General features: G+C 33.5%; 1 protein-coding gene across 2 annotated transcripts in view; it reads left to right on the top strand.

Moving 5' to 3' along the window:
• The first annotated feature begins 295 nt into the window (after positions 1 to 295).
• Positions 296 to 25,303, top strand: part of LOC148945040 (uncharacterized) — a 34,784-nt gene continuing 9,776 nt past the window's right edge. Inside the window, exons 1-6 of one of the 2 annotated variants that reach the window (XM_089099336.1) lie at positions 296 to 394; positions 10,466 to 10,663; positions 15,499 to 15,619; positions 17,755 to 17,861; positions 22,275 to 22,764; positions 23,377 to 24,612. In XM_089099336.1, the coding sequence (XP_088955462.1) occupies positions 389 to 394; positions 10,466 to 10,663; positions 15,499 to 15,619; positions 17,755 to 17,861; positions 22,275 to 22,764; positions 23,377 to 24,612 (2,158 nt within the window). In that variant the 5' untranslated portion in view covers positions 296 to 388. Of the gene's footprint in view, positions 395 to 10,444; positions 10,664 to 15,498; positions 15,620 to 17,754; positions 17,862 to 22,274; positions 22,765 to 23,376; positions 24,613 to 25,303 lie in introns of those variants that run through there. The other variant, XM_089099335.1, reaches the window with a different exon arrangement.

The raw sequence follows: 25,303 nt of genomic DNA, 5'->3' as shown, positions 1-25,303 counted from the left end.
CTCTCCTCTCCTGAGAAAAAGACTCTGATCCCCTTCCCCTCCCTTTGGTCCGACCTTTGTGCGTGCACCCCTTTACATATACGTACTCACGACTCACTTTTAAAGCATTTGCTTGCATTAAGCTATATAAATGTATATACTATATTAACACAATCAAAGTAGATAATGTTGTTTTATCAAAATACCAATATTTTTCAATAAGTTTCATAATTTTTGGATTTGTTAATGATGGAAGCCGCTCCCAAAGAAGACGCGTAAGCTGTCGGATATCAACCCTGACCGCCAGAAGTGTCTCATATAAAAGCTCAATTTAGGACAGTTAGTGAAATAGTTAACGTCACGTTTTCGAGTCAAAATAGTCGGTTTTATGGTCAAAAACTAAAAAGTCATGAAAGTAAGTTGGGAAATTGAATATAGTATAAAGTGAAAAAGTGCTTAGTGGAAAGGATACTATGTGGAGCACAGATGGATAGACTATGGATTTTTATCGGATATGGATTCTGTGACTTTTATTTTGGTGACAGATTAGCGTGTCTTCTTCTAAATTATACAAATATATATACATATATATATATATATATATATATATATATATATATATATATATATATATATATATATATATATATATATAATTTATATATATTTATTTACCCACCTACCAAATATCTAAAAACCTACATTTAAATCTATAATGTGCTACAATTGCAATATTATTAACGTACACTTAAAGTAAGGGCAAATTTTTTGATTAACGTACTAGTAAGATCGCTAAGAAATGGACATACCTTTAGAATCAGAATTATATCTTGAATTCAATTATAACAATCATTGCTTTGAAAATGAAATCCCCCCCCTAATGTGTAAACATATACCCTAAATTGTATATTCAATTCATTATTTTGACAAACGGTTAAATCAAATGGAAGGAAGAAGTGACTTATAGAAAATTCAATGCATATATGCAATCCGTGGTATATATTTAAAAATTAGGAGGAGGGGGACAACACAAATGAATGTTATATTTGCATTCTGAATAAAATTCGGATTCCAAACGTATGTCTATTTCTTAGTTATCTCAGTAGTAAGTTAATCGAAAAATTTACCAAAATAACAGCATATTTCAACGTAATGTAATCTATTAAACTACTTATAATATATTATATTAATATTATAGTATAATATAATAATATATTGATAATGTAATAATAAAATTTATATAGGCCTAATATATTGATATAATTGATTATATAATTTATAGCATAATAATATAATATACTAATATATTTCAAACGACCTTAAATCGATTCAAGAAGTCTGAATCATATTAATTTATTCATTCAGATATTTCATTAGTATTTAAGCCTTGAGTAAAGTTATAATTCTTGTATTTGCAAAAGGAATTTCTTTAAAAAAGTTTGTTTTAATAGATTATATTCAGTTCATTTGTGCTATTATAAACTTACTCATAAACGCCATGATTGCTATTTGACAACGCTGTTACATACTCTGTTTGTTCTAATTATACTGAATTGTCTTAACTATAACTTAAAACATAAAATTAGAAATCAAAATTAGTAAAGAGAAATAATGTCTTTCTGTTGATCTACGTTAGTTTACCTATTGTCTTGAATAATCCCAAATAGAAAGGCTAAAAAGAATTTTGATTAATAAATGATAAATCTGGGCTCTACATTTTTTCAAATTAATGTAATTTGCGGCCCTAGACAAATGAAAGCTAAAGCCACTTATATAGAGTTTACGGTTTTAACTTGCTTACCGCAATATTTTGTGTAAACACTGGAGTGGAGTGGCCTAAAGAGATAAGATAGTCAAAATAGAAATTTTATATATAGGCAACAGGCAGAGGGTATAGTAAAGGGTCTCAAATTTAGATCCACAACCAAGGCCAATTATCTTTAGTCTATATGTTCTTTCATTTTCTTCCTCAATTTATAATCTTCATTTGATTTATATCACCTATTTGGTTATACCATGGAAGCCCAAAAGGACTTTAAAATTATAAATTGTCCCCTTAAGCTTTTGAGTGCTCAGGCCAGATTATACTAGCCTATTGAGTACAGCCCTGATTGTTATTTATCAGCTTTATTGGTTGTACTAATAAGGATTTATTATAAAAATTAATTTTCGTCCTAATTTATCATATTCAGATTAGTTATCAAATTATGAACAATTTAGGAGTAATCGTAGTTATCCAATCCGGCACACCTTAATTAGAATACAGTTATAGGTAGGGTTATCAATACCTTTTTTTTATGTTTAATAAAACAAACTTAATCAGTTTTATTAAAATAAAATGTATGAAAGCCTTTGTTTAATACATTTGGGATTAAATCTATTAATACATAAGCACGAAGTAAATACTTAATTAATACATAAATACATAAGTTATACATAAGTATGAAGTGATTTTTAAATGTTTTTGTCATTTGAATCCTCTTTTGTTTGAATTTAAAATAAAATGTTCACAAGGTTTAATTATGATACCAAAGCCGACAATTTTCAGTAATTCTAATAATAGAATTAACTTAGCATTTTTTTCATTACTTTTTCTTGTCTTTTATTCAGAAATAATATTTTTAAATTATTACAACTGCAATATCTAAAATTCCATGAAGAAAAGCATTTCCAAAAACCATAAGTTCCTTCAAAAGAAACTATGGGGATAATTTTTGAATAATTTTTTATTCTATTTATTAATTTTATTATTCTATTTCACCACTTTCTATTTTCTTTTGCTTTCGCTTTTTCGAAATGAATGAATTATGCTTGATATCTTACTGTAAATAATCGTATTACATAATGAATTTTACAATTTAACGATTCTGGTATTGCTGCAATTGTAGCAATCTGTATTGCTGGTTTAAAAATACCTGAATTAGCTAACTAATTATATTATATATTTTTGTCGTTTTCATTTGCATACTATGGACCAGTGGAACGAGAAGACCGTTTGGAGTCTTCTAAGAATATTCCTTGAAACTCACCATTGATGAAAGAGAGAAAGAGAGGGGGAGAGGGAGAAAGAAAGAGTAAGAAAGAGAAAGCTGAATTAAAAAGAAAGGCCAATTTTCAACTTAGAAGTAATTTTCTTTAGGCGCATTAATTAGCTGTGTAAAATTTGAATAAGGAGCTTTAAACACTTAAACACATAAACAAATTTAAGCACTTGATGAATTATCCAATAAAGAGATATTATTTTCAGGGATATTGTTTATGGAACAGGGATATTTTCAGGGATATTATTTATGGAACATTGGTAACAAACCCTATGGAGTCTAAAAAATCTAAGGCAAGAAGGGGAATTTTTCAGATGATGGGATATGAATAGTTGTTTCTAGCTCAAACCCTTATCCCCCCCCCCCTACCTTGAATAAAGTAAAAAAAAATTTTTAAGATTATCCATTGTTTGATACATTGAGTGTCACAATTGACATCAATCAGCAAATTTATTGAATCCAAACATTAAAAAAAAAAAAAAAAAAAGCAAAATCACAACATCTGCATGCCCCCACAAAGAACTCGTATGCTTTGCTGGGTTCCTAATCGATATAAAATATGATGATTCACCTTGGAAATTCAAAATATCACAGGTAGGCCTAATATCTTCCAAATAGAAAAATAGGTCTACACTTGGTTCCCAAGTCCCAGGGAGGACCTATCCAGTATAGACGGTGATGTTTCCGGTTTACTTAAAATTTACTTTTTTGAAATATTTTGAAGTTTATCGTGCATTTTACATCATTATTAAACAATTAAAATGGTACTGGTGCACTATGCGGGCACCGCAAACATATCAAGTTTGGTTAATGCTAATGAAATAAAATAGGATGAATATAGACCTATATTAGTTTAGAAACAAATTTGGGCTATATATTTGCACATTACGTAGGGGGGTGGGGTAAATTAAAGCATATATTAAATACATAACGTAACCTAGGTTCCTTTCTCCCTCTTAAACCCACAAAAAACAATCGTTTAAATATTGAGAAACCACGCTTTACCATCAATTTATCTAGCAAATCACCCGTTGTCTGCTAATGAAATAGTAGTTTGACGGGTTTCCATTGCACCAGTACCATTTAATTATATATATATATATATATATATATATATATATATATATATATATATATATATATATATATATATATATATATATATATATATATATATATATATATATATATATATATATATATATATATATATGTATATATATATACCGGAAATATCAAGCGCACTTAATTTCAGTAGTTTTTTTGAAAATATAGGCAATTAATGTACATTTTAACAAAATATTAATTTTTATGAGGTAACTTCTTCTGAGGTACAGCACTAGTTTTGCTTTAGACTATTGCTATTACCCAAATTTACATGAGTTACAAAATTCATTTCATGTTTAATAAATCTGGCCGAAAACATTCAGATTTTTTCTGTAACCTAACTTCTCCCTCTTCCCCCTATGTGGACAGTGGTGGATCCAGGGGGGCCGAGTGGGACGCACGCCCGCCCCCCTGCCGTAGTTTAAAGTAGTTTGATTTACTTAAATTAACATAAGTTTGCGTTAATTAAACTTGCTCCTAACACAAGTTTATTGGATCAACCTATTTTGCACCCCCTTAAAAAAAATCCTGGATCCGCCCCTGTCCGTGGGACAGGTCGCAACAGCATAATTTATTATTAAAGATTTTTATATACAAAATCAGGTTTCATATGAGTAGAGGCGTGTAAATGAAATAGCAAGCGCACTTAAAATTCAATGATTTGTATAAATACTATTACTTCTTATATTTAAAATGTGCGTTACTTTTTTATTAGTTACTGCTGCAATCCATATTTCAGTAAAATATAAATCCTCTTTTGGATTTAATATATTTTGTCTAAATGAAAAACTAAACCCTAAATACTAATTTACTAAAATAATAAAAAATATTTACTAAAATTATGTTTTTGGTATTTACTATAATATACAAAGTATTTACTATAAAATAAAGTATTTACTTTATTTTAATAAATCTATTTTACTATTTTTACTAAAATAGATAAATATTTACTAAAAATTACCAGAAAAAACCTATACAAATAAAAACATAAAGCTAAAATTTAAATAAAAAACAATTCCAGCGCACCAACTTTCCCTCTCTCACAGTTAATTTTCATTAAAAGCCTATATATGACGTGTTAACTTTTACTTTAAACTGCTAATTCCTTTTGGTGAAATTCTGAGTGGTTAATAATGTTGTTTAAAAAAAAACGACTAAAACCTGTTCTATGCGCCGCCTCTTGTCCTATATTCATTTGTTGTTAGATTGGCTCACAACACCGTTAAAGTTGGCCAAAGTATGTGGCTTGAGGTGTGGATTGTGGCATCTCGTGACTTAGATTTGTGGGGATCCAGTTTCAGAAAAAATGCCTAGGCCTATGCGTTGCTGTAGTAAATTGAAACAAAAATATTGCTTAAAAATAATGAATATTGAATTTTTCAAAATACATTTTGTTGGTTTGTAAAAAAAATTACTCAAAATTCATAATGCTATACTGTTTAGTACTGAAGCTCCTGCTCTGAGAGCATTTTAGACAAAGACAGTTGCTAGGGATTGTTTGCAACTTTGATTACATTCAACTTTGATTGCAGTATTAACATTCTTGCAATAGTTTGATTTTAATTAAAAATTGTTGAATCGACTCACTTAAAAATTGTGATCCTATGGAAATGATTGACTGAAAATGTTTGGTTGTCTAGTTCCACATAGGCTACTTTTTAATTGAGTGACAACTCAAAAATAATAAACCTGCCTTTGTTCGGGGGAGGTGTAATTCCTCTCAAGATTTAAAAATCCATTTTTTTTTAAATTATTTGCTTTGAGCCGTTGTTAATTGTTTTTGGAGCAATAGGTCATTGCCCTTCTGGTCCTCGAAGATTAAATTTTATTTAGGCGAATATTCGCCCCTATGGTTACGATAGGGTGGACTTCCTCGTTAAAACTGACCATAGATAATTCTCCTTCTTGAAATGATTGCTAAACACATTTATGAATTTCCAGAACTTCAAATATGCTGGCCTTAAAATATATATTTTTTCATCTCTTAGAAAAATTAAATGTTCTCTTCCAAGGCCGCACGCTGAAATTCTTTTTTTTTGGGAGGGGGGGGGGTAGTAATGCTGGTGGGGATCAATAATAAAAAAAAGTTTTATTTATGATTTTGTGTATAATTGAACAAGGAGTTCCCAGAAATTTAAGACACTCTAGGATTTCAGAGGGGCCGGACTCCGAAGCCCCCCCCCCTTCTTGGGTCCTTGTCCTTTCTATACAACTCGGAATATTGGCTGTGACATCAAAGTGGTTCTTTAAGAGACAAGTAATTAAATAGGAGGAAAAATCAGCATACCCTTAGGACAGGATAGAGGGAAGATTTTCTTATAAAATGTATTAGAAGATGACCCGTCCCCCGGTAAATTTCTGCTAAAGTGTGTTAAATTTCCTGAATTCAGATATGTTGGCCATACAATGCGGTCTATTTTATTTTCTCGTGGAAGTATTTAGAATTACGTAAATTGTAGGCACTTATTTTAAAAAGAGTTTTTGTTTTCATTTTTACTGTAACTTTCGATGCATTTAGAAAGTGAAGAAACATTTGTATACCTGTCTGATAATATATCTAATAGAGAAATATATATATGTATATATAAAAAAACAATAATAATTGTTCTTCTTTGATTGATGATAATGAAGCCTGATGACGTCTACCAGATTTGTAAACGACGGATATAGCCTGAAGAGCGACAAAAAATGTTTCGACTCTCTCTTTGGCAGTGAGTTTTAGCTCTGTCCTTCGGGCCTTTTAAATTTTCGAACCTGGATTTCACTTTTCAAACATGTCCTTGATCCTTTGGCCCACTTCGGTTCTCAGCCAATCACGTATTGAGAACCTGCAGGTCATGTTTCGATTAGGTCTTCTTTAGGAAACAACCTGTAAAACAGCTTATCGTAACCGTGTCAGGGAAAAAATTTATACAATTACAGCTTCAATAACTTGCAAAGTGGCGGAAATCAATTGTTTCTGTATCGTAAATACGGACAATTATAATAAATACATATACAGTAATGCTTATTTAAAGTAAATAAATTGTTTATACAGAAAAACTGTAAATAAACAAATAAAATATCTCCTATATTTAAATTATATTTTGAGAAGTAAATAACTTATTGAGTAATTTGTTGTATATAAGTATCGTTTTATGTATTTCAATTTCTTATGTATTTTTTTAGCGATGTTTTGGCGGAAGAAAATTGTTCCTTTGCCATCAATGCGGAGAATTATAAGAAATAGATATATATTCAAGCTTATTTGGGCGTATAGAAAATATAAATTTATAAATATAAATACTTATTCCAAGTTAAACTATATAATACTCACAAATTACTAAAATACAACAAACATAATATAAATAAATGATATTATAAACAGATAAATAAATAAATAATAAAATATACTATGCTATAAAAAATTTATGCTATATTCAAACAATTGGCTATGTAAATATTTAAAATATTTAAGCTAAGTTAATTTTTGGAGGGAATTGCATGATTTTAAGGGATCTTGAAAATACTCTTTTTTTAAGGCCGATTTTTTCAAAGCCTCGTACATTTCCGAAACTATTTTGAGGGAAGTTAATCGTTCTTGCATCATAAACGCCGGAAACTATAATAAATAGATAGTGAATCCTTAGCCATAAATGACAGTAATTAACCCCCTCCTCTATGAATAAAAGTACTGTCTAACCTATAGTTGTAACCAAAACTTTTAAAAACTTGGCTTTGGGCATTAATATACCCACAGAACGCTTGTTTACATCTCCCAAAATCCTCCCCCATACCAATGACGTCGTTTGTATTTGCCAATCATAGTATTCTACTAATTTTAAGAAAGTCCAATGTAAGAGTTACTTTAATATAAGTATACCGTTCTAAGGATTAAGTGCACAGATTCAACTCAGGGAGGGGCTCAGGGTGGGGCTCTCTATTCCCAATCCACCGATATCTCAACGTTTTTATGGTTATACTGGTATTTGTTTTAAACTGTGTAACTCCCCCCCTACCACTGAAATGTAATATATCTTTATTTGTATGTATGCTTCCGACCATGTAAGCCATTAAAATATTTTTGAAGGTATGGGAGGGGGCAAGATTGATGCACTTACCAAGATTAGACTTAAAATGATGATATTGTCTTCTATAATTTTTTAATTATTCTCCGGCTTTGGTGATAATCATATGATTTTTGAACTGTAAATGTGCCCCCCTGATCATCCCCCAAAATGATCCCTCTACCTTCAATTTAGTTTCTAATAAGTGTACCTTGGTTCTAAGACCACACTGGTGTATCCAGGGCTGGGCCCAGGACCCCCTCCAAAATTTTTCTGGCGTCTTCATTCCTTGTTTTTTCTGTTTTACTGTTTTTTTTAAATAAATTTGTCTATTTGGTCAATTATTGGCACCCTTATCACTTTGGCCCACCAAGATTTTGCTTATTGGCGCCCCTGTCACATTGGGTACCCCCCCCCCCCCAAGATTTTGCTCAAGATGCACCCCTGCACTGGCTCCACATTGCATTCGACGAAAACAAAGACAATAAAGTAATGAAATTAAAAAGAATTAAGAAAACCGAGCAAGGATGACTTTTCAGCGGAAGGGTAACTTTTTTCTTTGTTTTCTTCATTTTACTCGATTTGTTTTCGTTTGTTTTCCCTTTTCTCAGCCTTTGAAAAATGACATTTTGTTTTATCTTTTAATGACAGTATTTACATTCTCAAGCTTATTTACTATTGATGAAACATTATTTACGCTATTTATCTTCATTTCATGGCTTACTGCCTCCAATAGCAGCTAATTCCATTCAAAAATATCCGGAGTTCTCTTTTAGCAATTAGACACGGCTTATGAGCTATAGTTGAAATTTATATACATCTCCAAAGCTATATTTCTAAATGTTGAGGTATTAGTATCTACAGAAAACACAGGCAAAGAGGATAGTTTAATGGGATTGATTGCCTTCTAGTTTTCATGGAACATACTTAAATCTAGGGGCACCAACTCAAGACAATTCAAAAGAGGGGGCAAATTTTTTTTTTTCAAAATAAGAAAGAGGTGACTGTGTTGTTTTCTACTTTTTTAAACAAAAAAAACGTACTTTTCAATGAAAATGTCAAAAACCTGTATTTTCAATGAAAATACAATAAAAGATATTTTCCAAGACACAAGGGGGAAGGGGCTACATAAATCAGGGTTTTTAAAGTAATTTAGCTATTCTAGGCAGTTAAGCATATAGGATTTTATTTTGAAAAGGGGTGACTTTTAGAGAAAGGGGCAGATTTGTGAAGGATATGAAACAGTTAAATAAACTGAACAAAGCAAAAATTAGAAAGAATTGTAAATGTCTTGAAGGCTGTTGGAATTCTAGTCAGCCCCTCTCTCCGTACCAGAATCTTGGAACGTATTCTAAGAGTGAGGATCCTCACCTTTTTTGTTGTTGTTTGTTGTGTTTCTCTTTTTGTTTTGTTTTTCTTCTTTTGCTATTCAACTTAATTAGTCATGCAACAGTATAGGGGTGCCTTATAAAAATGCCTTTAATAAAATATTTTAATGTAATAAATATAATAATATAATATAATAATAAATAAAATAATATAATAATATAATAAATAAATTAATAAATAAATTAGAATAATAAATAATAATAAATAAAATAATAAATAAATATAATAAATAATAATATAATATAATAAATAAAATATTTTAGCAAAGGTGGAAAAGAAACTCTTTAACACGAAAAAAAGGAATACGTTTAATAACAGAGTTGTAAAACTTGGATTTTTTTGTAATTGCATAGGAGAATTTTAGTTTTTTTTCAAAGACAAGTTAAATATGGCTGATTTTCTTTCATACTTGATAGAGCCACCAATTTACGAAAATAAAGGGTAGAGAGGGGGCGCCAAATGTAATCTTCAAAATCTAGGAGGGGGCAATTTTGTTATTTTTCGATTTTTTTTTCAATGAAAGTACCTATAAATGTATCTTCTGGCAAAAATAAAAAAAAACAGTATCTTAAAATCTGGAAGGGGGAGGCTATTACTCCCCCTCCCAATTGGCATCCCTGACCTTTGGATTTGGTGTGTAGCTCTCATTTCCGTGATATTGTTTATATGCGTGCTTCAATATAAAAGGAAATAAATTAACTAATTCGTTATATTCCTCTCAAAGTCTTTTGTGTGTCTACGCCGCCTGTCTATCATCAATTGGAAACCAATATTAATGACTTTAAAAATCCTCTTAGCGATCGTAACCAGCTTCACTTTCTACTACCGTGTCCGGGTAGTTAAAAATTTTTAACTTCAAAACCCAGTTGTAACTAGGCAGTCATGTGGGTATCTTTATTACAGCCTTTAGTTCTGCTAGCTGTGTGCTTAGCAGCTGCCAATGCAACTTTTAACAAAGGTGGAGGAGGTTACCCTGCCCCTAAGGCGCATAAGGCTCCAAAGAAAGCAAAAGGACACGAGCCTGTCAAATATGGTGGACCAATTGTGTATACAGGAGAGCAACCTCCAGTGATTTATTTCCCGAAACCTCCTGCACCAGAGGTAAGTCAATGAACTTTTTGTTTTTTTCCTTAGTCATGCTTCTGATTTAATGACGTCACCTGACTAGGAAGGGATCACGTGACTTTGGGTTGGGGGAAGCAAGGGTGACGTGAATCCTGATGTGTTTTGAAAATGGGGGCTCTCAAACATGCTTTTGGAGTCCTGTTACTTAAGTTGAAAATCTATGTTTCGGTGGCAAATAAGTAAATAGACAGAGAAATATTGGATGTCTTATTGTACAAATGATACTTTTTACTATTAGTGACATATGATATCCAAAATAATAATTTTTCTAAAATAGTGTCTTATGATCACATCCAAAGAAAGTGGTCCATTTTTAGTATTTCCGCTAAAATTACTAAGACTTTAATAAAAGAAAATTTTTAAATAGCATTTTCATATTTTGTACCTTTATTTAGCGTTCCTTTGTCAGTTTAGCACCGCATGCAAGAACAATTCTTGAATATAGATCGACAGATGAATTTAATGTAATATCAGTTGAACAACAATTTTAAATAATAAAATAAAATATACCATCATTAAACCCCCCTCCCCTCAAGCCTTATGGCCGGGAATTCGGACACTACTATTTTCTTCTTGCATCATTTTTTGCTATTACACTGACTATCTAAAAACTAAGTGACAATCTTGTTTGCAAGTGGCGCAAACACCCGGAGAGGTAACGCTAAATTAAATGAAAAACGACTTTTCTTATTAAAAAAAAAAAATATTAGACTTGGGATGTTGATAAGGGGTGGTGAAGGCATAAGGGATAGAAGATATGCAAGAGAAATTCATAAGAGACTTAACTATCTTTATCCTTTTGCATTTTAGATCTTTTTAAAAAATGGGATATATTAAAAATGGAGGGAGAGGTTACCAAATCTCTCGCTATCTGGGATGGGAGTCAAATTCGAATCACAGAAAATTAGCTTGACAAACTTTGAAGGGAAAAGGCTTGATAAAGGGAAACGCATGCTTTTTGTCTTGAACTAAAGTAATCTGTCTTGAAATAGTTTCCGCGTTTTTCTGAAGGTTTTTGCGTTAAAATATTTTTTTTTTGTCATTAACTTCTTACATAAATAAGTTTTCTAAGAAGAATGATGAGAGCTGAAAAAAAAGCAAAACATATTAGCAATCAGGGCTGAATCTTATTAAACGTGTTTTTACGTGTCTATAATAGGATGTCCTTGAACACATTTTATACACGAAGAGATGAGAAATAATATTAGAAAAAACTTAATCAATATATCAATTTATAATTTTATCCTTTGCTTGTTTTCCGCTTTTAATCTATTTGGCATCTGAGTATCTCACAGTTGGTTACGAGATGCGTATGTGGTGGGGGGAGGGAGGGTAAACAACCTCCGTTTAGGAATGAAGTAGCCTAGTATATGTTGGCAACTGAATATAGTAAAAAATAGATGGAATACTTAAACGAGCAAGCTATGTGAGTAGGGGCGTAATTTGCTATGGGGCAGGGGGGCAACTGTCCCTACCAGACCTTTGCCGCCCCCCTCCCAACTCCCCAGTTTGTTCCCCCAGCTGAAATTTAGTTTCTTCCAATATCTTGTCAAAACTAAGATAAACCTACATAATTCAAGCATCAACAGAAATAAATCAGGTTTTTTAGTACATATTTACCTTTATAGTACTATAAAGTACGTTTGTAGTACTTTCTTAGTACTAAATAGTAACTGTATGATACCAAATGGCTTATTTTTTAGTTTTTGGGAAAATTTGCTCCAGTTTTGCCCCCCCCCCCAGAATTTTGACGAAATTATGCCACTGTATGTGAGGCTCTAGATTTCCTGGCAACCATAGGGTTGGGAGGGTATATATACTAAAATGTGATCGCATTAAACGAGGGAAATTTCCAACGACTAACACTTATTGGAATAGTTTTCGGTAAGTTAACTCCCCCGCCCCAACCAGTTACCCCCGACTGACAAATTTAATGAAGAATGATGTCTATAAGCTGTATTTTTTTTAACATGAATATTCATACGATGCTATATATGGCACAATTAATTGAGCAATTGAGTTAATTGTAAATGAGTTGAATGAGTAAAATTTACAAGGAATAACATATTTTTACGAAATTTATAGCGAATATTATTGCAACGAATAACGAACAAGGTACCCACCCCTCCATGAAATATGCCTAACCGACAATTAAAATCTAATTGCTAAATTTTATTAAGAATGAAGATTATAAGCTGTATTTTTTAGTTACATAAAAAAAGAAGATTCACGCCACACTATATAATGACACAATTACAAGGCATGGCACCATACCAGAAACTTTCTCCTAGATAAACTAGACGTGTATGCTAAAGGCATGTACACACATATTGCATGTTTTTACAGTGATTTCAACAAATCCCTCATAAATATAAATAAAGATAATAAGTAGGACAAAGCAAATGACATTCTGGCTCATAAGTCATTGTTTTACTGTTTACGCTGAGCTGACTGATTCAATGTTTACAAGCCAGATTGTCACCAAATTTTGGATTCGGTTTCAAGTAGGCTCAAGTATGTGTGCAAACTTTAAATTCTCTAAAAGAGGCTGGATTCGATAATTTGAGCTTAACCTGGCTTTGTCAGCTAAAAGTGAATACTGACTCCATGTTTGATTCTGTGACTCCTTTCCTGGAATTTGACGCATGCTTGCGTATGACTTTGGTTCAACCATACACCTGTCACCATACACATGTACACCATACACCATACACCATACACCATACACCAATACACCTGTCAATTTAATTTTTGTGGAGGAGGTTGGGAACAATAACCAAAACAATTCCTTGGACTATGGCAAAACTAAACGAAAAGCTAATTTCCTGTAATTCTCCCCTTTTTGCCAGTTGACTATTAGAAAATTTTTGGACCTTACGGATGCTATTTTGAGCCCCTCCCCCTAAGTGGCTTCCCTACATTTTGATTGGGGAGTGGTGAGAGATTTAGTCCCAATCATGAGGAGATTTTCGGATTCGTTCTAGCCCCAAGTGTTCCCATAAGCTTGTGTTTATGAATGGAAGCCGTAACTAAGATTTGCCCCTAACTCTCGCGTGGTCTTGACTTTGATCTTAACTCCGGTAAAAACCCAATTGATTGATCAGTAATCCTTTTTCTTCATTAATCTAATAAATCCGTCAATTCAAGACAAAAATGTAAATGGTTAAAACATTTGATATAATAAATTGATTATTAATTTTTGGGGGAGATGGGGCAAGATCCAAGCCCACTTCTGACTATTCTCTCCACACGCTTATTTAAAAGAGATTCCATACAAAATTACTATCGTTGACAAACATGGCAACAAGCAAAAGGATCGACTGCTTCTGGTAATGTAGATCAACTAGTACTACTAAAACTCATCAGAGTGCCGAGCCACTAAAGACCAACACAGATGCTTCCCCTCCTCATCCATGTCAACCTATTCAAAGCTGCACTCCTTACCATAAAGCTCCTATATTATCAAAATCCTTTCTATTGCCTCCTTCCCACCATTTGTCAGTACTGAATTTGCTGTAAAAACTTACTAAGGCTTCCCGGACCGTATCCAGGATTTTTTTTTCAGGGGGGGGGGTTACTAATTTTTGACTTTTTTTGGGGTGGTTTTACTAATTTTTGACTCAGTTTTCGACTAATTTTACTGATTTTTACCTAGGTTTTACTAATTTTCGACTTATTTTCGAGTCGGTCAAAAAAGTTCGGGGGGGGGGGTTCAAACCGGGTAACCCCCCCCCCCCTGGATACGGCCTTGAAGGCTTCTAATGGAATGTTAATTGATCATAGGCAAACAATTTAAAAAAAATACTCACGGATCTATAATATATTTACAGGCTTAAAAGGATTTGTTAAATCCTTTTAACACAAGGTGGCACACGATGAAGAAAAACAACACATAATATACATAATATAATACACTAAACAAACTAACATATACACTAAACATATAATACACTAAACATAATATAATAACATAATTTAAGTGATTGCTAAGTTTATAAGTGATATGCTAAATTGATAAGTGAGGAGTACAGAAAGTTTATAATGCAATGTAGACACATAACAACGATAATGTATTGTGAAAATCTCTCCAGTGTAACGATTGTGAACTAACAGGTACAAAAAATATCAAGGGAAAAAGAACAAAAAGAAGAAAAAGAAAAAAATAAGGAACAAAAATAACAGATGATTTAAAAAACAACAGCAATGAATATACTAGCTTCGGAAATAAAAGAAAAAGTATATAAGCCTGTTGCCAATCGAAAAAGAAATATTTGCATAAGAAATAAACAAAAGAGGAAATTTTCCAGCTTTGGTTAATATTTACACACTGAGAATAAAAAATGCGATTCAAAAAATTACCCTTCAAAAAAGATAAATTTATCAGATATAAGCAGAAGATACCCCGAATAAAAAGAGAAGCTTTTCCCATTTAATTCCAAATCTGAAATGTTTAAATACGTATTACTCCCTTGGATAACTATGAGCTTACCTACTAAAATATATATCAAATTGCTAACTATCTTTGATTCAGAGTCATTTCTACGGATGGGCAATCGGGTCAGTTGCCGCGGGTGCCGAAGTTGGAGGGGGGGGGGGGGGGCTGGAAGATTGCCCATTCTGCTCAAATTTTTACTTTGATTTGGCTTATTTTTGTTTATGTTTGAGGTGGGAGGGGTTGCTGTAATTAATTTTTCTCCGGGCACCAATAACCCTAGAAACGGCTCTGGCCCTTGAGTAACTTAATGTAACAGTTGAATAAAATTTTGAAACTTTTTGTAGGAATGTGAATCCTTATAAAGTTTTTAATTTAGCTTGATCATGGATATGGATACCCTGCTGCCAAAGGCAAGGAAAAGGGAGGAAAGGGACATGGACCAATAAAATATGTTCCTCTACCACATGACGATTTGCCAGTTCTTATATACCAGTCAGGTAAGAAATCAAGATTTTCGTGGGGGGCGCGTCTTTGCCACTCTTCGGTTATCTTATTGCCAAACAAGTTTAAAAACAAAACAAAGAAAAAACATAAAATAGAAAAAAAATCTACAAATTACAAAATATATCCACAAAGTATTATAAAATACAAATTATGCTTTTATTATTGAACCCCGCAAATAAATCCTATGCAAGTGTCTGGTACAGTACGCATGTCTTTCAATAACCGTATAGATATCAGTAAAGCTGTACTACAATGCGAAGCGTTAGCAACATCTTTTATTTTTCATTCGCTATCCTGTTCCCATAAGTAATCTATCTGATAACCTAATGTCAGTTCATTAGTTGCCATAAAAAAGAAATAACATAAAAAGAAAAAACATTAAATAGAAAAAAATCTAAATTTTGTAACATCTGGAAAAAATGACAATATTCTGACAAAAAAACATTAAAAAATGTAAATTTTGTAGTATCTGGAAAAAGTAGCACTATTCTGACAAAAACAAAGAAAGAAACGCAAAGAAAATGACATAAATTATTGTATAACCCTTAAATTTTTTCTCTATGGGCTAACTTAATATGCATCGGGAAGTTCTTCTTTCTCTTATAGGTGACGAATTAGCCCTTACTTCAATACCCCACCTTAAAATATCCACCGTAAACGTTTTAAACTCACCTTACAAGCAATATATTCTCCCTAAGTCTCTTTGATGTGGCTACACATATTCAAAGGTTTTGCTATGCTTTATTTATATACCAAATCTGCTTTATATATGATGGTGACTTGGGGGGTCCTAGGCATTTCATCCTACAAGGGAAAACGAAATGCCTAAAGAATTCAAAAAAATAATTGCTTACTTCTTCCCTTAAAGGCTTTTAGCTAAACAGCAAACATTACTAATAGGCAATTTGCTTCTAATATCGTATTTATAACTGTGGTCCAATTACCAATTACTCGCTAAATATATGCCATGTTGCGCTTCTGTATAGCGATTGTTACTATTACTTTCCTTTCCCCCTATTTCTAGGATCTTGGGGTCTACTATGGGTGGGGTATGTCCATTTTTGAATTGTTTATTAGCATATATTATTAGCATTGTTTATTGGCATATTGTTTATTAGCATTTATTAGCATATATTGCTAATAAACGAACTTGAAAAGATAACCCACGAATAACTTTATACGTAAAAACAAACAAAACAATAGCATAGCTGGGAGACGGGGGGGGGGGGCTGTAGAGATTTCAGGTAGAAAATTATCGAGCTTTTTAGTGTAATTTAATAGGTTAAGTGGAATGCAACAAATATAACAAGTACAAAAATGAAACCAAACGCAAATAATATTGCTAAGAAGAAAAGCTTGATTTGTTATTAAACTTTAGTGTTTTGTGATTGTACCGGGTCGAATTATATCCGTGAATAGTTGATTTTTGGGTGTTAAAATAAATAAACAAATAGTAATAGTATTCACCGATATTGAAGCTATAACTAAAAGAAATAATGTTTCCTTTGACATTATAAAAAGTGCTTAAAAATATAACATAAGTCAAATTGAAAAAAAAAAAACTAAATTTTTCTTTCAATATGAAGCGAAGAAGTTAATTATAATTTTTTGTTTACTTAAAAAGAATCAACAATACTGGCAATTCTTGTTAGTTTTTTTGCGAATTTAAATGAAAGAAAAACTAGAAAGTATTAACTTAATAGGAGAAAAATATTGAGATTTTTTCCCCAGATAAATGAACAAAGGGTCATAGAAAGAGGGTTTTGTTAATAATAAGAAACAAATCTTTTTGAAGCAAATTTTACTTTAACCAGACTTGCTATTCTGTGCATGGCACTGTACATATTCTTTGTACATATTTTGTTTTGGGAATAAATAGGAAATAATCTTATATAAAATTTTCATAATACGTCTAAAATAATTCCGAAACCAATCAATCAGTCAATTTATTCAACCAATAAATTTACAACAAAAAAACTTTAATAAAAACCTTCCTTTTAACTTCTTTTCAAAAGACTTCTAAATATGCTGAACAACTTTTAAATTATTAGAAACAAATAATGCTATGGAATCTCTCACCCACAATAGATCGTTGCTTTTTCACCTTTAACATAATATTTTATTGTAGATTCACAGCCACCAATCCATGTTGTGCACCCTCCTCATGAGTTACCTGCTTCACAACCGATTTATCAACCAGCCGCACCCACTTATGATGCTGCACCAGCTTATAGTGTAAGTCGATAAACTTGTAGCAATATTTGATTGTTACTTGGCTAGCTATACTTAACTAGTTACTTGACTATGCTACAAATTACAAATTTGCCTCACATAACCGACACCACGTAAATACTGTGAGTGCATGTATAATACTGCTTACTTGCTCTAATATCGTCCTCAAAATACTGGACGTAGAAATTTTGTTAACCTGTTTTAGAAGTAAGGCTATGCCAAAACAGTTGAGGATTGTAATAGGCATTGCAACCTGAAAGCGGCCACTGGAGGCGGATAAAGGCAACAATAGTAGATGTTGTCACTAGTATATAATGAGAAATATAATTAGAAATAGTTAGAATGGAATATTGAACGCACTTGCTTTTGTAAATTAATATTTCACATCTATTGTTTCACAATATATCCAGCAAGCCCGCTTTTTTTTTCTTCTATGACTTTCAGTAATCCTAGTTTATATGCATTATTGCCCAAATAAAATAGGATTCACTGTAGGAATTTAATCTTTGGCAGTTTAACAAGGAAAGATAGGGATTAAAAACTACTAGAGTTAAAAAAATGTATGCATGCCTAGATTAGCTTTTAAAATCTTGGTAGGTTAAGAAGGCTAGTTAACTTTAAGTTCTGGGCCAAATAAAGTCGCCAAACATTATATGACGCAGGCGATTTTCTTTTCGACACTAGCACCAGGTTCCAATTTTACAAACTTTTCATACCCTGGTGTTGTCAACAACGAATTATGACTAATTATCTACTCGTTCTTTGATCGTTACCATTTAGGAAAATTACTTAAAATACAAATAGTCTAAAGCCCAGTTTTCATCTTACGAATACAACACCAAATGTAGCTTTTGAATTGAAAACTTTCCTATGTGTTGGTTAGAAAACCAGCTTTCCCGCATTTTCATTGGCTGATTTGCTACCCGGTTTTGTCTCTAAAACGCCAATTGAAAACGGGTCTTATATTAAGCCATGCATCCAGATAGGATTTACTTCGTTACCACGAGCTAACTTCGGCATTGATAATTCAAAAGATTGCTTCTTGCACTCAAAAATTTATAGCACAGTGAAAAACTGAAAATTTTGTATTATTAAAAAGAAGATGCTTACAAATCAGAATCCTATGAGACATCAAGAAATATGTACAAAGAATTTTGACATTCAAATTTCGTTAGAATAGATTAATTTCTGAATATCCTAAAATCAAATAATGTCAGGGGAGCCAATTAGGGGAGTAGGGGTAGAGAGGTTGGCAATTTCCACTAGATTTTATACCCTCTTACGTTTCAAAAAAAAAGATTTTTTTTGTATTTTCATTCAAATAAACGGAAAAATTGCCCCATCCTATATTTTGAGAGGACTAAACATCCTCTTTTACCAATTGTTCAAACAATGAATTCTCCCCAAGTCCTTTTGACCCGACAACATATATTTATAGGTTTTACTATACTGGGTATATGTACCCAGTATTAAATCTATTTAAACTAAATTAATGATATACTAAATATTATCATTTATACTGAATATATAACTATTTTAATTATATTCTAAATGTATTGTTTTATATCTTAGATGAGAGGGATTTGGGAGCCCTAGGTGGTTCACTTTATAGGAAAAATGAGATAATTTTGAAAATTTCAGAAAAATAATTCTTGGCTTCTTCTTTTACTTTCTCTTTCTATGATATTTTTCGTTGCTTTTTAAACCGACTATTCAGATTCCCAAGTTTCTTATATCTGGCAAACCGTATATTTTCAAAAGTTCTGTTATATTTCGTTCTTTGCTTATCCTGTCTAAATTCTTGGTCTCTTAAATATATTTTTGTTCTTTTGTGAGATATCCCGTTTTTGATACGTAATGCAACACAATAAATGTTATGACACACAAAAAAAGTTGCATTAAATAGAATATTTACTAAGTGGGATAAGAAAACTTATATTAGAACTAATTTTCTGTTGATTAAAGCCATTGCTTTTAAATATATGCCATACATGATGATTACATCATCCATCCATCCAGATGCGGATGATTGAGAATCTAAATCATCCATAGAATAATGAGCTACACGGCATGTATAAAGAGCTGAGTAATAGGGCAAATGCTCTAAGAAGGAAAAAAAAGAAGGCATATTTTACAAATTTATTTGAAGAAAGTAAAGACAACCCCAAAGCAACATGACACGTTGTGAATGATCTTCTAAGAGGCCCTATGAAGCCATCGGAGCCAAAAATTGTACTAAATAATAGGACCTTGGAAGAAACTGAGGAAATCTGCAACGCATTTGGACACTATTTCTCTGAAATTGGCTGCAAGATTCAAGAAGAAGCAAGGAGCTCCCATGTTTTCGAATCAAGCAGTTTTGTTGATGAGCGAGGAAGAGGTTTCGAAATGCATTTCCAGCCTTATACTGAAGAGGAGGTACGCAAAATTGTTAGCACGATTAAGTCAAACAGTGCAGGAGTTGATGGAATGAACCTTAGAACGCTCAAGTCGGTTCTGGTTTATTTGCTTCCTGTCCTCGTATACCTTATCAATATTTCTATGGAAAAGAGGATGTTTCCGAGTGCGCTTAAAATAGCTAAAGTTGTACCGTTGCACAAAGGTGGAGTCAAAACTGATATATCTAATTGGAGACCAATATCAATTCTCCCGATTTATTCAAAAGTTTATGAAAATATTGTTCATCACCGGCTTTATGAGTATCTGATGAAAATTGGTGTTTTACACGATGGTCAATTTGGCTTCCGGAAAGGACATTCGACGACGCAGGCAGTCCAGCATCTTTTGGAAAATATCAACTCAGCACTTGAGAATGGCGAGCAGTGCATGGGCGTGTTTATTGATTTTAGAAAATCTTTAGACACGGTTGATTTTAAGATTTTATTTGAAAGGCTGTGTTATTTAGGCATAAAGGGTAGTGTTTTAAATTGGTTTGAATCGTATTTAATTGAAAGGAAGCTACGAGTGACTTTGAGTAACAAATCTTCTCAGCCGTTTCCCATAAAGTGTGGTGTTCCACAGGGCTCAGTTCTTGGCCCTCTCCTGTACCTGATATTTGTAGACACAATGAGATTCTACATTCCCGGAGCTTCAGTTACTTCTTTTGCTGACGACACGGCTTTAGTGATTGCAGCAAAGTCGCTGCAAGAGCTCTTGTTCAAGGCTAATAAGGCGCTGGATGGCCTACATGAATTTGTTTGTGCTAGCCTACTTAGCGTCAATGCATTAAAAACTAATTTTATGATGTTTACGAGGACTGGTTCTGCTCCCTCTCTCCCTGGTGTCATTATTTACAATGGCCTACCGCTATCACAAGTTGAAGAGATCCGATATCTGGGATTCATCCTGGATCGAAACTTGAGTTGGAGAAAACACTGCGACATTATAGCATGCAAGCTGGCGCGAGGCCTTGGAGTTCTGAACCGTTTTCAAAATTTTTTACCTTTGAGAATTCTGCTTTTATTGTATTTTTCCATAATAGCGCCTTATATAAATTATGGTTGTTTGATTTGGGCGAGTAATTTTAGTTGCAATTTTAGAAGAGTTCAAGTTCTGCAGAATAAGGCTATAAGGTTGATTGGAAGGTATGATCGTGGTGTTGATAGCACTGAATCACTTTTTAGAAAGTTTAAAATTTTAAAGGTTGGTGAAATAAGGGATTATCAAATTGGAGTTTTTGTATTTCAGTGTCTGAATGGTTTTGCACCGGATTTTTTTTTATGAATATTTTTAAGCCTAATTCGTTTTATCACGATTATTCGACTAGGAGTGCGGATAGTCTTGCATCTGAGCCACGGAACACAACCAGAGCGAGTCAAGTGACCAGACACATGGGCCCGTCAGTTTGGAATTCGTTCCCAGATTCTGTTCGTCAAGCTGAAAGTGTGCCGCAACTTAAAACCCGTATTAAAAATCATTTTTTTTCAGGAATTTGGTAGTGTTAATGGTTCGAGAGAAGGTTTTTTTTTTTTTTTTTTTTTTTTTTTTTTTTTTTTTTTGTAGATATTTTATTTTTATTTTATATTTTGTGCCATTATATATTTATCATTATTTTCTGTTATTATTACTGTTTTCCCCTTTTTTCATTTTAATTGGTTTGATGATTTGGCATGCATGATATCCAACCGGTCGCTTTTTCAAGCATCTTCTTGCTTTAGTGCGACTTGTTGTCACATTGAGTTGTTTTTTTGTTAATAAAAATGTATGAACCTGAACCTGAACCTGAACCATTCTACCTAAGTAATATATAATAAAATATTTTTAACTGCAAAATGTTGCCTAAATTTAAATATATTGAAAATGGAGGAAACTAAGGAAGTTTTGTGACAATGTTCGTGCTTTTTTTACTGTCATACTCTTACTTACTGTTCATACTCGCAGTGCCAATTGATTGGTTATCATTTATTTTCTCCGTAGGCTCCTGTGACATCTTACGAAACTGCTCCAACTGGCTACGATTCTGCTTCAGCATACACAGCACAAGCACCGGTTGCTTCATATGATCAACAGCAAACTGGCTATGCAGTTGCTGCTCCAGCATATGAGCAGCCAGCTGTTTCTGGATACGGACAACAAGCTGCACCGCAGCATGCTGCTTCTGGATATGAACAACAAGCTGCACCCCAATATGCTGCTTCAGGATACGAACAGCAAGCAGCACCACAATATGCTGCTTCTGGATACGAACAACAAGCTGCACCACAATACGCTGCTGCACCTGCTTACGAACAACCACAGGTTCCACAATATGGAGCTGCTCCTCAAGCTTATGAAAACCAAGCTGCTGCACAATATGCACCTGCTGCGCCCGTTTATGAACAACCTGCCTCTCCCCAGTATGCCGCTGCAGCTCCAAGCTACGACCAACAGCCTCAGCAATATGCTGCTCAATCATATGACCAACAGAGTAAGTAATTCATTTACACTTGCTTCAATGTAAAAGCTTTCCGTAAAGTAAGAAAAAAGGTGTGAAGAGAGTTTAATGTTAAATTGAATCAAACCCTTTTTAAAATATATGTTATTGACGGCTTAATATTCCATAATGTGCTAAAATTTCATAACACGGACTGCTCTAAAGCTCAAGATGTGTCTAAAAATATGTGATAATTAGTCCTACAAAGTTCAAAGTTATCTTTGAGATATTAATTGTATTTTTTTTGTAGCTTCGGATCCCATAGTTTGATAGTTATCGCAATTCTCTGTGTCCTTCCTAGAAAAACTCTCTTCTCGTTGGAACTTTTAAATTGTTTGGATTTCTTGAATTTACAAAACACAGAAAAAGACAGCTCTCAGAGAAAACAGCTCTCAGAATCTTGTCTTTAAATTTAGGGTTGCTTTTGCTAGAAGCCTGTATGAAAACAATGCCAAAATAGTTCAACTGAATTTCGAATGTTCCTGACAAAAAAAGACAGAAAGTAATACTTAATAGCAAGGTAGTATTAAGCCCACTCGTATAATGTTGTAAATTTGACCTAAGAGCTGATTTTAAAGTAGATCGTATAACACTGACTTATTGCAGGTTATGCTGCTGCTCCTGCTGCCTACCCTTCGGCTGATCCCGTTTACATAAAAGCTCCCCCTGCACCAGCACCAGTCCACGTAAATGCTCCACAGCCACAATATGTTGATAATAGCTATGGAGCTGACACTCATGTACCAGCAATTACCAGCTATGGAGGTGACAGCTATGGATCCTCGTACGACTCATATGCACCAGCTGCCCCTGCCTATGGAGGTGGTTATGATGATTATCAGCCATCTAAACATAAGTTCAAGCTACCTTCACTTCCAAAACTTCCTAAGATTAGTTTGAAACACAAAGGATATCCAGCTCCCAAAGCTCCAAAGGCCTCATATGGTGCACCAAAGCCCAAAGCTCCTAAACTACCAAAACTTAAAGCAAAGGGATACAAAGCTCCTAAGCACAAAGCCCCAAAATACGAAGAGCCTGAAGCACCACATATTATCTATGCTGGACATCCACCCATCCATGTTTATCAACAGCCCGAAGTTGTCTACGAGCACCCAGAACCACCAAAACTGAAGAAGCATAAGGCACCAAAGAGTTCATATGGAGCCCCAAAAGCTAAGAAATTTAAGAAAGCAAAGAAAGGATACGGTGCACCTATTGCTCCAGCCTACGGAGCTCCTCCTGCACCAGAATACGGAGCTCCTCTAGAACCGACCTATGGAGCCCCAATCCAAACCGGATACTCTGCACCTGTTGATAATTATGCTCCCGCACCTGCATACACCGCACCCGCTGATTCTTACGCCCCAGCTCCTGCTGCCTACTCTCCACCAGTAGACAATTATGGTGCAGCTCCTGCATACTCCGCACCAGCACCTGACGCATACGCAGCTTCTGCCCCCTTAGCTCTCCCAGTTGCTTCCTCATATGAGGGTGCAGGTACTTACCAAGCCCAAGCAGCATCCTCTTATGACCAACAAGGAGGTGTTGGATCGTATAATGCAGCACCACAAGCTTATGAAGCTCCAGTCGCCCAAAATTACGATGTACCTGCAGCTCCTGCATATGATGTACCAGCCGTCCCATCAATCTCTGCTCCAGTCGCCTCATCTTATGGTGCTTCAGCTGCCATTCCCTCTTTAGGCGATGCGTATGCTCAGCCTGCACCATCTTACAGTTCTGGTGCTGACTATGCCCCAGCTGCTCCAGCCTACGGAAATGCTCTGCCGGAATACGATAATTATGAGCCATCTCACTCTTACGGAGCACCTAAGAAAGGATATGGTAAGTGTTGGAATTTTGCCATATATATGATATTAATTTAATCATAATTATTTTTTATTCAATGATATCTATTTAACGATATTTTTATTTAATGATAATTATTTCATACTTAAACCTTGGTCTATTTTTTTTTTTTTTTTCACTGTACGGCTCAGTGTTAAAGTACCAAGGACATTGAAAATCAAGCATCATTATTTGAATTCATTAAACAGAAGATTATAAAACTATATACGTCTTAAGAAACAAATAGGAAAACTTGGGAATTAAATTTTTAAGGAAAAAGACCACAATTTGTAGTCATATAATTTTTGGTGGTGTTTAAGAAAAAGAAACGTGGGTGAAAATTAGTGAATAAAAATCAAAAAAAATATATGGCACCAAACAGCCGAAGGAGGTATAGTTTTCATTTGAAGATGTGGTACATGTTAATTAAACGAAACACAACCAAAAAGTGGAGTTAGGTTAATCCTAGTAAAATATAACCCTCATATAACCTTAAGTTTATACAATAATATGATTTGGGCTATTTATTTGTACATTAGGGGGGTAGGGGTATAATAATGCAAATATGTAGGTCAAATTACATAAGTCCAATGCATTCTGTCACCCCTCATCTGTCTTAGTGGCTATGAAACCGGTTTTCTAACATGACCGTAATTCTTGAGTGTGGTTTGTTTACTTAACAAGAACC

This window comes from Artemia sp. Qi Xiang Cuo, chromosome 13, assembly GCF_049724085.1.
Source record: "Artemia sp. Qi Xiang Cuo chromosome 13, ASM4972408v1, whole genome shotgun sequence".
Classification (NCBI taxonomy): domain Eukaryota; kingdom Metazoa; phylum Arthropoda; class Branchiopoda; order Anostraca; family Artemiidae; genus Artemia; species Artemia sp. Qi Xiang Cuo.
Note: the sequence above shows the minus strand (reverse complement) of the source record. Positions and strands in the feature narration are given on the sequence as shown.